General features: G+C 42.4%; 1 protein-coding gene across 6 annotated transcripts; it reads left to right on the top strand.

Annotated features, from left to right (window-relative positions):
* The first annotated feature begins 678 nt into the window (after nt 1–678).
* LOC117412067 (transcription factor CP2-like protein 1) lies at nt 679–15,117 on the top strand. Of its 6 annotated transcripts, none has more exons than XM_034020058.3 (15): nt 679–848; nt 2,960–3,111; nt 5,306–5,382; nt 5,740–5,845; nt 6,292–6,398; nt 6,480–6,632; nt 7,084–7,194; nt 7,596–7,684; nt 8,428–8,479; nt 8,590–8,683; nt 9,109–9,199; nt 10,022–10,122; nt 10,496–10,638; nt 11,963–12,014; nt 12,240–15,117. In XM_034020058.3, the coding sequence occupies exons 1-15, from the start codon at nt 784–786 to the stop codon at nt 12,275–12,277; spliced, it is 1,431 nt and encodes a 476-aa protein (XP_033875949.3). In that variant the 5' UTR covers nt 679–783; the 3' UTR covers nt 12,278–15,117. The 6 variants fall into 6 exon arrangements, with proteins under 6 accessions (XP_033875949.3, XP_033875942.3, XP_034780349.2 ...); XM_034020051.3 differs by having other exon boundaries at nt 8,425–8,479; XM_034924458.2 differs by lacking the exon at nt 679–848 and adding an exon at nt 1,152–1,183 and having other exon boundaries at nt 8,425–8,479.
* The last annotated feature ends 587 nt before the right edge of the window (nt 15,118–15,704 follow it).

Here is a 15,704-nt window from a genome sequence, read left to right as displayed (position 1 = left end):
ACTCCCTAACACCCCAACAATTCAATACAAATCTACATGAACGACATTCTTCTATTCAAACGTCCACCAAGGCACAAACATCATAAACGGTATCATCAAGTGAACCCGATCAGTGCACTGCTCTGCTCTGAAACACACAGTGAAAGAACAGTATTAAATACAACGTTATTGGCTTTGCAACACAGCGTATTGTGTAACATACTCGCGGCTACATAAACTCCCAAGTAAAACGGTGAGCCCCTTGTTAATGTTTCAATTCGCACGGCTCCGTGTGGTTCTTAATTACTTTCGTAGTTCGGACGGTATCGGTGTCTCTAAATACAGCCAGGATAGCATTGCTATTATTTACTCTATTGCATCCATTGTTTTGCCTCGGTAGACAGTCGCCTATGTCGCTTACCCCCTCACCCGTTTATCTTGCCCTCAAAAGGTGTTCACTATTTGCTCCCAGCAGTGGACGAAGCACGAGATATTAGCCTGAGTTTTATGTATATAGCACCTACTTACTATTCAACGGTAATGCATGCTGAAGCAGGTTTCTACCACAGAAAGTATAGTAGAGAATGCGTGTGCCTGTGAAAAGAGGGTGGTGCCCGTGTTTGCCCTGAGGTCACCTTAACTGTGCCAAATGATTGTAGACGTCAGCCCGTGGATAAATAGACTGACGAGACGTTCCCTTTCCCCAGTTCACACACTGCCTGTAGCATCCAGAGACCCGTGGCTTCTGCTTTCATCCCCTGCAGTTTTCGCTGGAATCGCATTCTGTTTCGGGATCGAGGAAACATGCTGTTCTGGCACTCTCAGCCCGAGCCTTACCACCAGCAATCTTCATCCACGAGCTTTCTGCGGTAAGGTGTGCTCGACTGCCTGTCCGAGCTGGTTGTTCTTCACCATGCAAAACGACCTCCTTGAACTCTGTGACAATGGCTTACTTTACTTACACGTAGCAATAGTTATTGCATTTTGATTTTTGGATATGCTTTGAATAGTTGTATACAGAGCATAATTTATTAAAATATAATTCATAGTTGTATATATGTTTATATCTATATATATAGGGTATATATGTCTATATGCACTAGTAAGTACATATTTCATATAAACCATTACAACTCGAAAAAGAGGAACAGTCTTGAAACTTGGAAAAGCCTCCGGGACCTGAGGAAATGTTTACTGTTTACAGGTGTGTAAAGTCGTTTATTTTCCCCATACATTTATTTGACTAGTATTCCAAATGATTAGATGCATTGTATTCTGTCTGTTGTAAAAGCCTGTACACATTGATGCGAATATTTCTTTATATTCATTAACAACACAAATTCTTTAAGATTCCTCTCGTGCACTGTGAGTAGATTGCCAGTGTTTTGGTAAATAGTGTGATATGAAATACTACATACAGTATCCATTGGTAAATCTCTCTTCTAAAGCACAATCATTGAACATCAAGGGTACACTGAAACACTCCTACTGATCCCCATACGCGGTTTGGAAATGAACTTACACACCGCCTACAGAAGATACCAGAACATTGAGTGGCATCTCCACGCTTTCCATATGAAACCCGAGTTTAAAATAGCATTGTGAACAAGCAGGAGTTTAAATGCAGCACGGTGGTGACGTCTGTTTGGGAGAGGCGCTTTACACGGTGATGAACTCTGGAGAGGCGCTTTACCTTAGACCAGGTGATAGGAATTAACACTCCTCACGTGAGGGGAGGCTGTGGTCATGTGACCCTATCATGCTTAAACCCTCTGCATGGGCGTTTTACTTTAAAAACATTGCTTACAATTAAATGCCAATGTAACCGTGCCATTGCAGGAGCCATAATGTGTTTATTTAGCTATTAATTCATATTCAGCGGGGTTTATATCTAAACCCCTAATTAAGGGCAGCTGCTTCTTTGAGAAGTCATTTATTAAGAATGTCTTTCTCCTGGCCGTGCAAATTAATTGCTGAAGATTTTTTGGCGACGGGATTTGGGTTGGTGCTGGATCCGGATGCGGAACCGAGTGTTTTCCGATTTGATCGCGTTTGCAGACCTGCTAGATCAAGGCAACACATTCAAATAATTCCATGTGCTGATTTTGTTCATTCAAACCTGCTACACAATGTAGAGGACCAGTTAGATCAAACATCTGTCATTGCAAAACCGGATTGGCAAAAATGCTTGATAAAAAAACAGCCTACGTGCTAGTTGGTGCCTCCGAGTTCAGATTGTGGAACAGGGTTAGCGTGTGCAGCAGGTTTCTCCCCCCGTTGTGTTACTACTTTTAAACGTTGTTTTTGTTTGCTTTGCTTCATTTGTAGAGATTTTGTCAACAAAAGGCTATTTGTAATTGGTGTGTATAAGTGAGGGCATAAAAACACTGTACCAAGTCAAATAATAAGGAATTTGGAACAACCAGTTTTACAAACTTAATAGGTTAACTATTGCCGTGGACAGCGTTTCATTTGAAGGGTTAAACTCCATTAGGTACCGGTAACATTTCATAAAACTCGGTGTGGCTATCCCTTGTACAACAATTTGAGAGTTTCAGTATTTTAACGATGGAGAGCAATCCTGTGTATACAGTACCAGAGTTCTGACCTCTGGTTGGTAGCATTAGGCTATTGTTCTGAACTGCTATTCCAGAATCTTGTATCATGAAGTCTCCAGAACACCTGGGTGGAATTCTAACCTTGTCATTCACTGCAGTCAGTATCTACACCTGTGCATGTGGTAAAGCAGGTCAGGACAGAACCGCGCACCTTTCACATGGAATGACATGCTGCTACTGTGGTGAAGGCATTGTGCCACCTTGCAGGGTTCAGTATGCATTCATACATTGTTGTTTTTGTCACACCCGAGAATGACCCCCCATAACTAGCCTCTAGTGTGCCGTTAGCATATATCCTTGCTTGTGCTTTGTGTTGTGCAGGATGTGAATCTTGATATTAAGGGTTTCTTTTTCAATTGCAGTGATGTACTGGCTCTTCCAATTTTCAAACAAGAGGAGCCTCAGCCATCTCCAGAGAGTGATTCGAAAGTGCCCCCATTTCAATACGTTCTGTGTGCAGCCACGTCCCCTGCTGTCAAACTGCACGAGGAGACACTGACTTACCTGAACCAAGGTAAGACGGAGTTACCTTTCAGCTGTCCATGCACTACATAGAGACGGGCAGGGGCGCTATAAGAGGATTGCTTTTATACAGTCAGTATATAAATATGCACCTGTACTGTAAAAACAACTCAGCCAACTTTAATATAGTGAGCTTGCCTGTTCACTCGTCCTAGCTATCTGTCTGTATTTCCTACACTTTTTATGTGTGTGTGTATATATATATATATATATATATATATATATATATATATATATATATATATATATATATATATATATATATATATATTAATTTTTTTAGCAGACACCCTTATCCAGAGCGACTTACAATTATTACAAGATGTCACATTATTTATTTATTTATTTATATATATATATATATATATATATATATATATATATATATATATATATATATATATATATATATATATATATATAGTGCCTTGCAAAAGTATTCAGACCCCTGACCAATTCTCTCATATTACTGAATTACAAATGGTACATTGAAATTTCGTTCTGTTTGATATTTTATTTTAAAACTCTGAAACTCAAAATCAATCATTGTAAGGTGACATTGGTTTTATGTTGGGAAATATTTTTAAGAAAAATAAAAAAAACTGAAATATCTTGCTTGCATAAGTATTCATCCCCTGTGCTATAGAAGCTCCGAGTTTACACCGATGAAAGAAATTGCCCTAACGAGGACACAATTACCATACCATTGGCCTCCACCTGTGAACCATTAAAGTTGCTGTCACATTTTCTGGATAAAAACCCCACTGTTGAAGGATCATTGGTCAGGCTGTGAATCTGAAGGAAAATGAAGACCAAAGAGCATTCTACAGAAGTTAGAGATAAAGTAATACAAATGCATAGATTAGGGAAAGGGTACAAAATAATATCCAAGTGTTTGGATATCCCAGTGAGCACATTTGTATCAATAAGCTGCATCACACCACCCAGGCACTGCCAAGAAAAGGCCGTCCCTCAAAACTCAGCGCTCAGACAAGAAGGAGACTTGTGAGAGAAGCCACAGAGAGGCCAACACTCACTTTGAAGGAGCTACAGAGTTCAGTGGCTGGGAGTGGAGTAATGGTGCACCAGTCAGCCATATCAAGAGCTCTGCATAACACTGGCCTGTATGGGAGGGTGGCAAAATAGAAGCCGTTACTCAAAAAGTACCATCTGAAAGCACGTCTGGAGTTTGCCAGAAAGCTTGAGAGTGACCCAGCTGCGATGTGGGAAAAGGTTTTGTGGTCAGATGAGACCAAGATAGAGCTTTTTGGCCAAAACTCAAAGCTCTATGTGTGGCGCAAACCTAACACTGCCCATGCCTCAAGACACACCATCCCTACAGTGAAGTATGGTGGTGGCAGCATCATGCTGTGGGGATGCTTCTCATCAGCAGGGACTGGGCATCTTGTTAAAATTGAAGGAAGAATGGATGGAGCAAACTACAGGGAAATACTGCAAGAGAACCTGCTTCAGTCCGCTAAAAAACTGAAGCTTGGGAGGAAATTCACCTTTCAGCAGGACAATGATCCCAAGCACAAGGCCAAAGCAACATTGGAGTGGCTCAAGAACAAAAAGGTGAATGTCCTACAGTGGCCCAGTCAAAGTCCTGATCTCAATCCCATTGAGAATCTGTGGCACTATTTGAAAATTGCGGTCCACAAGCGTCTTTCAACCAACCTGAACAACCTGGAGCAAATCTGCTAAGAAGAATGGGCCAAAATCACTCCGACACTGTGTGCAAAGCTGGTACATACTTACCCCAAAAGACTTAAAGCTGTTATTGCAGCGAAAGGTGGCTCTACCAAATATTAATGTGTGGGGGTTGAATACTTATGCAAGCAAGATATTTCAGTTTTTTATTTTTCTTAAAAATAGATATGCCTGTTCCTAGTGCCGCAGTAGCATTCCCCATCATTGCGTTCTGTATTTTACCACACAGACTTTAAGACAAGAAACTGGTGATACATACAAATGTGGTCATTAGTAATGCTCTAAATTTACATTGAGCTTGCTGCAGGTTTCAAAGAATGGATTTGTGAAATCTGGATTTTTAAAAGTGTGCAGAGAGAAAATATAAAGTGGCAGTATGTCTGCAGTGCTACAGCTAAGGGTCAGGTTTATTGAATAACCTGCTGTCCTTTTGTCAAAAAAAATGTAATGGTTTCTTTTAATTTCTCAAAATGCAGGTCAATCCTATGAAATCCGCATGCTTAACAACAGAAAACAAGTGTGTTGTACAGATTTAAGCAGCAAATATGTTAAGGTAAGTGAAAGAAAGGTTGTAGCTATATGTGCTTTAAATTCAAGGATGCCAGTCTTGCTGTGAATGCAACGATGCCTTCTCTCTAATGTAACTCTTTGAAGAGCTTTCAGGCTCAATGGGATACCTGGAACTGCTTACACTGCTGTGCAATGGGAGGCGTACAGTATTCCTCGCAGTTATGCATGACTTCCTCCAGCTCGCTATACTAGTGTTGGTCCTCACTTGTGTGTGATTTAGATAGTGTGTTTTTTTGGATGCGTCATTGTGTTGGTGGAGAGGTCTGCTATGGGCTGTGTGTGAACGAGTCCCCTGTGTTTCAGGGTGTGTATGTGTGTGAACAAGTCCCCTGTGTTTCAGAGCATCATCCGCGTGGTTTTTCATGACCGACGGTTGCAGTACACGGAACACCAGCAGCTGGAGGGGTGGAAGTGGAACAGACCAGGAGACAGGATCCTTGACATCGGTGAGAACCCAAATCTAAGCTTAAACATGAGGACCAAAAAATACTGTATTTGTCCTGGTGGTGACTGTCTGCCTTAAACATCACTAATGCACGTGAATTTAATTGAGCTGTTCTCCCTAGCTCCCAGTTTCTCCCTGTCCGAGGGATGGAAATAAGACTCCCATTGCATAGAACTTTGATCTATACCTGGTTTTACTATGAGACACACATGAGCTTGTTACCTATACACACTGTGGCTTAACAAACTTGTATTAACCTGGAATGGGTGAAACTGCTATGCAATAGGAGTCTTCTTGCCATCCCTGCAACCCTATTGCTGCGGTTTCTCAAATCCGTAAAGGGCTGATTGGTGCAGTGGGCTAATTCCCCAGCACCACATGCACTTCTCTGTGGAGGCCTGGGTTTGAATCTTTTTTTTTTTTTTATTGTATTTATTTTTTCTGTAGATATCCCATTGTCAGTTGGGATCATTGAGCCCAGAGCCAACCCAACCCAGCTGAACACTATTGAGTTCCTGTGGGACCCAGCCAAAAGAGCCTCCGCATTTATCCAGGTAACTCTCGTCATTCAGATTTTCAAAGTTCCTTGTTTTTCAAAGCTTGGTTTGTCGCATTCATGGGGGTCTTTATTGCAGGTTCATTGCATCAGTACAGAGTTTACTCCCAGGAAGCACGGAGGAGAGAAGGGCGTCCCGTTCCGGATCCAGATCGACTCGTTCAAACAGAACGCGAGCGGCGAGTACACGGAGCACGTGAACTCGGCAAGCACTCAGGTCAAAGTGTTCAAGGTGTGGAAATGCAGTCGACAGGACTGAGATCAAATCTGGCCTTAATGCTGGTATACCTACATTAGACCTTCACCTGGAAGCTACAGATAGATCCCTTTGCAATGCAAGGAGATCAAAAAGGGGGTGACTGCAAATACATTCCCCACTGGGAATATTGGTCATCGTCATCTCCTCCAAAGCCAAGGGAATGCTGTTGTGTTAATCTGAGGCACTGTCAATCTCTAAAGGAATTGAATGTAAGAAGGACCAATGAAAAGGTTGCTTAGTTCCTGTGTAAATCTTTAATTGTGGACACTTTCATTTTGAAAGCTAGTGATCGCCCGGGTTCTACTGCAGTGCATAGTAACAGTTTAGTTCTCTATACTAGTATACTTTAAGGTGATGCGTTTAAAATATAGATCAGATATTAAAAATTGAACATGTTTACATATTTATTCTTCTTTCCATCAAGCCCAAAGGAGCCGACAGAAAACAAAAGACAGACCGAGAAAAGATGGAGAAAAGAAGCCCTCAGGAAAGGGAGAAATATCAGCAGTCCTACGAAACCACTTTCCTTACAGAGGTGAGCTCCCTTACCAGCATTGCATATACGATGTCATCACGCACAGCCTGGTGCAGGTGAGCACGCTGCTTCATTAACCAGAGAGACTGTCTTCAAGGAGGGTCAAAGACTATCTGTGTCAGTGCTCTCGAAGTCTGGGCAACACAGTCGGCAGGACCCTGTCGTTTAACTGCTTAGCAGAATTGGCTGTTTCCTGGTAAACAGATGTAAAATCAGCTTGTAAAAAAATAATAGTAAAGCAATAACATTTCATGGTTGAAAAGTTGTATTGCAACAGAGGAATTTTCCCATTTATATCATTGCTTTAGATCTTTCCGAACCACTGGTTTCACTGCTGAAAATACAAATACTCGCAAAGTACCCGAAAGTACTGAAAGGCGGCATTTTGATTTTCAATTTAGTGTTCTCCCTGGCCTGACCTGCCCTGTGTGACGAACACCCCTTCCCCTGGTTACAGCAGCTCTTCACCGAGCTTCAGCCTTAGAGATGGGTAAGTAGCACCTTCTCCACTCCACTGTGCTGTAGCATTCTAGCTGACAATGATACCCAGTTCTTCATTTGACTTTCCTAGTCGAATTATTGTTTAACCCTCAGCCCTTCTCTCAGCGACGCCAGTCCTGTCGTCAGTCCTCTAAAGCCCCATTTAACAAAATATACGAGTTTCATTTCTTTTTTGCCCCGTTCATATCTATACTCAATAAAGGCTTTATTGTTCTGAATTCTATAACTTACATTTTCAGCGTGACAAAAATAATTCAGGACTTAAAGGGTTAAAGAGAAATTTTGCATGTGTGCAATGAGAGTTCTCTTAACTGATGCATTCTTGTATAAAATCGCTTTTGTATCATTTTCAGTTTGTCATCTCGTCTTGATAACTTTTTTGAAAGTCAGAAGTACATCGCAGCCCTGCCGCTTCTTAATGTCTCTCAGAATCTGGACTGAGTACCAGTCCCTTTCTCATCCCCAGGCTGGTGTGAGAAGTACTAAGCATAGTAGCACGTAAGAGGAACACCAACTGTAACATGCTTCATAAAAAAAAACCAGAAACTGAGTCCTGTGCTGCTGAATACTGGGGCAGTGATAGAGCCAGGCGCTGTGCGGAGACACACAGACACACACACACACACACACACAGACACACACAGTGCATCCCCATGATAAATGACCTCGTGGATTGAGCTTGCACGTTGACCTGTTTGTGTTCTTTTTCTTTCCTGCTTTGTGAAATAGTAGAAATGTCTCTCCAAATGAAGAGGGGGACCTGCTCCTTCCCAACCTCGCCGATGTAAGTGTGATGAAGATGTATGTTAATGTGATGCTTTTTTATTTTTTTAGGAGTGTGTTTTGAGGAGTCTGGTGCAACTGTTCATTACAAATCTTCTTTTTGCAATGTAGCCCCTCCTGCCCAACGCTTCCATCCAAGATGCCCAGCAGTGGCTGCACCGACATCGCTTCTCGCCCTACTCCCGGCTGTTTGCTAATTTCTCAGGTGAGTGGAAACTTTACCTGTGGTTGTCTGATTTATCTTTTTTAAAGTTACGAAGGAAAAGTAGTCAGAACTGCACTAAACAAGAGCTTCCCTTTAATGCAGGGCTGGCCAAAGCTAACCCTTCCACCCAGTTCTGAAGTGTTTGATTGAACCAATTTAAACCTCCATCCAGACCCTGAAGAAGTTTATGATCTCATTTTACCTGTTAAATCTGGACTGGAATAGCCCCCCAGGACCGTGATTTGGACACCTCTGCTTTAATGTATTTAACCACACAACACAAATGGCATCACTCTAGTTACAGATGTCTTCCCTTTTAAGATGTGTTTCTAGCATATACTGAGAAACACCTAGTCTGAAAGCAGAGATTTCTCTATGTGGTGTGTTATTTGATTTCTTTGCATTGGCCTGGTTAAATCTGTCAGGTGCTGATTTACTAAAGATGTCCAAAGAAGACTTGGTCCAGATCTGCGGTCCTGCCGATGGAATCCGGCTTTACAATATAATCAAGAGAAGGTAGGTGGTGTCCCTGCAACTCCTCTGGGACCACAGAACATTTCATTAGTACTGCTGATAAGGGGGATCTGCTGTGTGGGCTCAAGGTGAGACTCGGTGTTGAGTGCCCGGTCCTGGCCAGGGACCCACAGAGCTTTGCATTGCCCTTGGGCTCAAGGTGAGACTCGGTGTTGAGTGCCCAGTCCTGGCCAGGGACCCACAGAGCTCTGCATTGCCCTTGGGCTCAGGGTTAGACTCGGTGTTGAGTGCCCGGTCCTGGCCAGGGACCCACAGAGCTTTGCATTGCCCTTGGGCTCAGGGTTAGACTCGGTGTTGAGTGCCCGGTCCTGGCCAGGGACCCACAGAGCTTTGCATTGCCCTTGGGCTCGGGGTGAGACTCGGTGCTGAGTGCCCGGTCCTGAACAGGGACCCACGCCCTTGGGCTCAGGGTTAGACTTGGTGCTGAGTGCCCGGTCCTGGCCAGGGACCCACAGAGCTTTGCATTGCCCTTGGGCTCAGGGTGAGACTCGGTGCTGAGTGCCCGGTCCTGAACAGGGACCCACAGAGCTCTGCATTGCCCTTGGGCTCAGGGTGAGACTCAGTGCTGAGTACCCGGTCCTGAACAGGGACCCACACAGCTCTGCATTGCCCTTGGGCCTTCGAGGGTTCGGGCGCTAAGTTTTGGAAGCGTGAAAAGAGTGGGAGGAGGGAGGGGGGAATGTGGAGGAGAGGGAGGGAGAGCGGGGAAGTGAGGAGGAGGAGGAGGAGCATTCCAAGTGGGCATTTCAAACTGCATAGAAAAAGTGACCAAAAAAATAATCCGAGTGCTTTGAATTCCACCAGGAACGTCCGCCCACGCCTCACAGTCTATGTGTGTCAAGAAGCAGAGCACAGCAGGGCTGTGCAACCACAGAAACAGGACCAGAGCGCCGGCACATTGTGCGGTAAGAGTGTTTCTTGGGTATCTCATCAATGAGCCAGGCTGGCTGAGGAAGGTCCTCTCTATCTCATCAATGAGCCAGGCTGGCTGAGGAAGGCCCTCTCTATCTCATCAATGAGCCAGGCTGGCTGAGGAAGGTCCTCTCTATCTCATCAATGAGCCAGGCTGGCTAAGGAAGGCCCTCTCTATTGGAAGGAGTGCTCATGGCACTTGCACAGCATTCTGGTGAAGAGACAGGGCTGTATTCTGAAAGCATCAGTGTGCCAGTCAATGGATAATACCGCAGTACTGACACACTAATGATTAGTGGATACAGCACAATCATACGCTGCCTAAATCAGTCAAATTAATCTAAATATTTTCCCTTTTCTCTTTAGTATACCATGCTATCTATTTGGAAGAATTGACAGCACTAGAATTGACAGAGAAGATAGCTAACCTATACAGCATTGCACCTTGCCAAATCAACCAGATCTACAGACAAGGACCCACAGGGGTCCATATCTTAGTGTCTGATGAGGTAAGGGACCACAAAAGGAAACCAGAACACATCACATCATACATCGTGCACTGATGAAAGTGGCTAGTGACCTTCTCAAGTCACAAGGCAAAGAAACAATATTTTTCTTTCCGGGAATCGTAATGAACCAAACAAAGTGATTGAGCCCCAGAGAATGACACTGAAGGGCTAAGGCTTTGACAGCCCTATTAGGAGATTCCTTGAAGTTTAGGGAACTGATCAGGAGAGTCCATAGATATTGCTGTACAAAAAACTATGAGACCATCACTGTCATTCTATCCACGACACTCCTTCACTGTCATTCTATCCACGACACTCCATCACTGTCATTCTTTCCACGACACTCCATCACTGTCATTCTATCCACGACACTCCATCACTGTCATTCTATCCACGACACTCCATCACTGTCATTCTATCCACGACACTCCATCACTGTCATTATAAAGTACCACTTTAAGGAACTAAGGGGTTGATTTGATCAACCTATAGCCTAGCATTGCATCAACTTTTAGTTTTTTTTCTTCCCAATCACTGTTTATGGATTGTCCTGGGATAACCACAAATAGGTTGGTGATGCAGTCTAGGTTGATTTTCCCCCAGTGCTGTAAAATGTTCTAAAAACAATCCAGCTGCGGTTCATGCCAGGAGGGTGTAGGTTGATCAGGTCAGTTCCTGTTCAGCCTTGTTGGAAGCCAGAGAAACGCAAACGCTGTGGAGGTCTGTGTTCTTCTAGCACTCTTTTTTATATATATATATATATATATATATATATATATATATATATATATAAAATGTGTATATATGTCTGTATACTGCATGGTCTGATAACTGTAAGAATACTGTGTCGCTTCATACTGATTCTGTTTTATACAAGCTTGCAACCCCTTCAAACCGTGACTCTCAAACCAATAGAAATGTGAAACATGTGCCAGTGCACTAAGCCTGAGCTGTAAAGGCTAATGAGGTGTAAAGCAGCACATTAATACTTCACTTTAACTATGGAATGCTTATCTGAACCTTCACAATGCTCTGCCCCTCGCCCTCTGCCGTTCTGCAGCCTTCAGAGTGATTATACGGTAAGCTGGAATGAGGGACACAGAAGCCCCGAGCTAGGAGGCTCAATGAAGTGCTGAAGTTACTGATTAACACTTATTGCTTTATTTTTGGTTCTGGTCATGCACCTGAGTGATGCAAATGAGGGTACAGCAAAGTGAATGGGTTTCATGCATCATTTGCTGCAACCTCTCTAGCCCAAAGTGTGCTTGCTGTATTCAAAATGTTTGTTTTTTCTCTTCATCCGTTTTTTTCCTTTTCTTTTTAGATGGTGCATTACTTAATCGATGAGTCGTGTTTTGTAATCAACACACTAAAAGGTATTGTTTGTGTGCAATTCTCTCTCCACTTGTATCTCTGCGAGGGGGAGTTCAGAGAGGGAGCGAGGGGATTGAAGTATCATTGGGTGTGTTATTTGGAATGAATATAATATATAATTCTTGAATAATGTAGGGTGCACCCTGCATTTGATAAACACTGGCAAGTATGATGCAAGTTCTTCTGTATTTAAAAGTTCACTGATGGAGTTTTGTTTCTGATTTCAGCTGAAGGCAGCGAGGGCTATCATATTATTTTGAAGTGATTTGGCTGCAGAGTACTTTTGTTGAGTGAGCAAGAAAACTCAAAGACTGGGGGGTGGGGGCGGTGAAGCCCTCGCCCAAGCAGATGTACAGGATAAACGTGTTTTGAAACGCTTGGAATCTTAATACATGGAGTAGAAGACAAAAGAAGAAACAGGAGGGGAAGGGAAGTTGGGGTTTTTTCTTGTTGACTTATTTGCAAGGTGTCACTGTGTGTCTTTGTCCCATTCCTACAAGGAGCAGCACAATGATTGATGTTCCAGGTAACTTGCGTCATCTTCAGAGTATAATGTGCACCCTTTTAAACATTTTGCTAGTGTTTTATACAAGGGGTGCACGTTGTACAAGACATACTGGCTATAAAAGAGTTTTACAAGGTAACAGTTACATGCGGTACACAGATGTGTGAGTTAGTCTAGAAATGATGGGAATAATATATATTAAATTTTGTTTGATCAAAAAAAATGAAGAAAAGGGAAATGGTTTTAGTATTTTGATATGATATTTGGGAGGGGGAGGGCACTTACATTATATTTATTTTATCATATCATAATAGTGCTGGAGATATGCTATCAAATAAGTAAAGGAAAAATGAAGATGGGGTTAAACAGTCTATCGAAGAAGGGACTTCAAGTGGTCTTTCCAGAAAGTGAAAGTGCAGCGTTGGCTTCCCTTGCCATGTGTGCTTGCTGGCGAGTGCAGTGCTGTTTTGCTACTGAAGAGATGTGATGAAGATGAACACATTCAGCTCTGCACTGCAAGTAGGATTTATACTTTCATCTATTAGGATGTCTTTTTTTTTTCTTGCAGCAGGGAAGGTATTATTTTTTTAATTTTATTTATTGCCTTTTAGCACAATATAAATAAAAGAACAGCCAATCTTATCAATTGCTTAAAAACAATCAATCTCAATCTTTAGTTTTGACTCCATTTCTGAATCTGGGTGAATATTAGTCAGCTAGCTTTCAAAGCTAGAACGTGGCGTTCTAAACTGAGCAGGTAAAAACACATTGCTCAAGGTCTCGGGTTGCTGGTTTTCTCAGTTCGTAATGTTAGCATGGAGGTAATTAAGGACACTTCTATGGCCTGTTGTGTTGTGAGGTGCACCCTCTTGGAATGCTAAAAGCTCTCTCGAGGCACAGTGGTGTGGTGCTGGAGTACTGAATGAGGGCAGAGTGTGGGTGCACTGCCGACCAAGCTTCCCAAACCGCTCCGGTCTGATCCCTGTGTAGGGACCCAGACAAGACGTATGGATTTTATTGAGAAAATTGGGGGAGTTCATTTTTCACTGCCCACTTGCCAATAATATAGAAGAGCTGGTTAGGAAAGCAACTCCACAGGGAGCAGGCTGGCTCGCTTGCTCGCTCTCGTCCCTTTCATTGTGAATGCTCTTGAGTTCGGATCGCTCGCTGTCGTGCCTAATTCATTGTGAATGCTCTTGAGTTCGGATCGCTCGCTGTCGTGCCTAATTCATTGTGAATGCCCTTGAGTTCGGATCGCTCGCTCTCGTCCCTTTCATTGGGAATGCCCTTGAGTTTGGCTCGCTCGCTCTCGTCCCTTTCATTGGGAATGCCCTTGAGTTTGGCTCGCTCGCTCTCGTCCCTTTCATTGGAAATGCCCTTGAGTTTTTGGTCCCCAGTACTGCAATTCATAAAACCAGCACTCTGCTTGAGAGAAGCAGAGGTAGGTGTGCAGTGTATTCAAGTCAAGATTAGCTTTATAGGATTTTCAGAGGAAGATTTCCTGGTGCCCGGCTGTAGCCTGTGTCCCTTACTGTTCATGTGTACTAAATTCAGAAGCAGCAAAACTATGGAAAAATAAATAAATATAAGTGTCAACAGAACTCCTGTTCTTAGCCTGTGTATTTTTCCAGTGCAGGTATTTCATTTCTATTTTTATTTTAGCATCACCTCTGGGAATTTCACAGATGAGTCCACTACATGACTTGACAGTATCGGGGTCATTCTCTCTCTCTGCTTTTGCAGCCTGTGACAAATGTGTCCTGGGTGCAGTGGGTGTGCCTTTTGTGCAATGTGACATTCAAAAAGAAATGCGTTTTTTTGTCAAAAGGCAAATGCAGTATTGAGTTCTGTTTTCTTTTAAATGGCATTCATGTGTGTTCTCTTTCTAAGCTTGATGGAGGGGTGCTTTATTTGAACCATGTACTGAACAAGGTCCTTGAGCTGCGTGGCTTGGGCATAGCTGGATTTCTAGACTGTGTGTAATCTCTTGAGTGTGCAATAGATACATTTACAAACCAAGGCCAAATGTTAACTTGGAGCTGTAAAGTACAGCTGGGGACAGAAACTTATATTTGAAAAGTCTGCACTTTGTCCTTGTTGACAAAAGCTTATGAACAAACACACGGGGAGAGTAAACCCATGAGTGGGGTTATAATAATGAAGATGGCATGCTGCAAGATCTCCAGGTAATACCATTTGAAACAGTAATGTGAATACAGTCAGTTGTATGTGCACAAGGCAATCAAGTTTCAGATGTATGCCATGTACTTTGTATTTAACCATGAAGCGCATACCAAATACAAATCAACTAAATATAATGGCATTGCTGGGGTCCTTTTCTCTTGATGCTGTTTCAGTCTTCTATGTTATTACATGTCTAACTTTGTGTTTCAAAGATCTTTTATTCTGTGTGTGTGTGTATCCTGTGAGAATGTAAGGGGTTGTATTGCATATTCAGTTAATGATTCTTTTTTCAATGTGTGGGGTTTTTTAATTTTTTTTATTTATTCTTTTATATTCAGTGGCATTCAACTTTTTTTGCTTGTTCTGTTCTGTCCCAAGTTTTATACAATGTAATAAAAATCACTATTTGTTTCCAAGGTGTGTGTGCAGTTGTTTTCTAACTAGCTGTCTACATGTGTGTTTGTATTGTAACCACAAGGAATTCTGTCCATACTTGTGTATTTGTGTGGGGGATGTCCTGTCAGGGTCAAACCCCTTCAGTATATCTATTCCTGATCAGTAATCAAACCCACTCCGTATATCTATTCCTGATCAGTAATCAAACCCACTCATATCTATTCCTGATCAGTAATCAAACCCACTCATATCTATTCCTGATCAGTAATCAAACCCCTTCAGTATATCTATTCCTGATCAGTAATCGTATTTTGCGGAGTTTGTGTGTGAAAGCAAACCATAACAGCCAAGACAGCCTGTTCCTCTTCTGCTTCTTTTACCATTAATATTAAACTAAATTGAACTGTGTATTTGAATGAAATCTCCTTTTTTGCAAAAAGAGAGCTTTGGTGACTCTTAAATACAATATTACTTGGTGGTTTATATATACAGTGCTTATAGTAAGTATTCACCTCCCTTGGATGTTTTAACAGTTTGTTACAACCTGAAATCTGATGCATTTAAATTTGTTTCCCTTTTGATTTACACAACCTACTCAACACTTTCA

Source organism: Acipenser ruthenus, chromosome 10, assembly GCF_902713425.1.
Source record: "Acipenser ruthenus chromosome 10, fAciRut3.2 maternal haplotype, whole genome shotgun sequence".
Taxonomy (NCBI): Eukaryota; Metazoa; Chordata; class Actinopteri; order Acipenseriformes; family Acipenseridae; genus Acipenser; species Acipenser ruthenus.
Note: the sequence above shows the minus strand (reverse complement) of the source record. Positions and strands in the feature narration are given on the sequence as shown.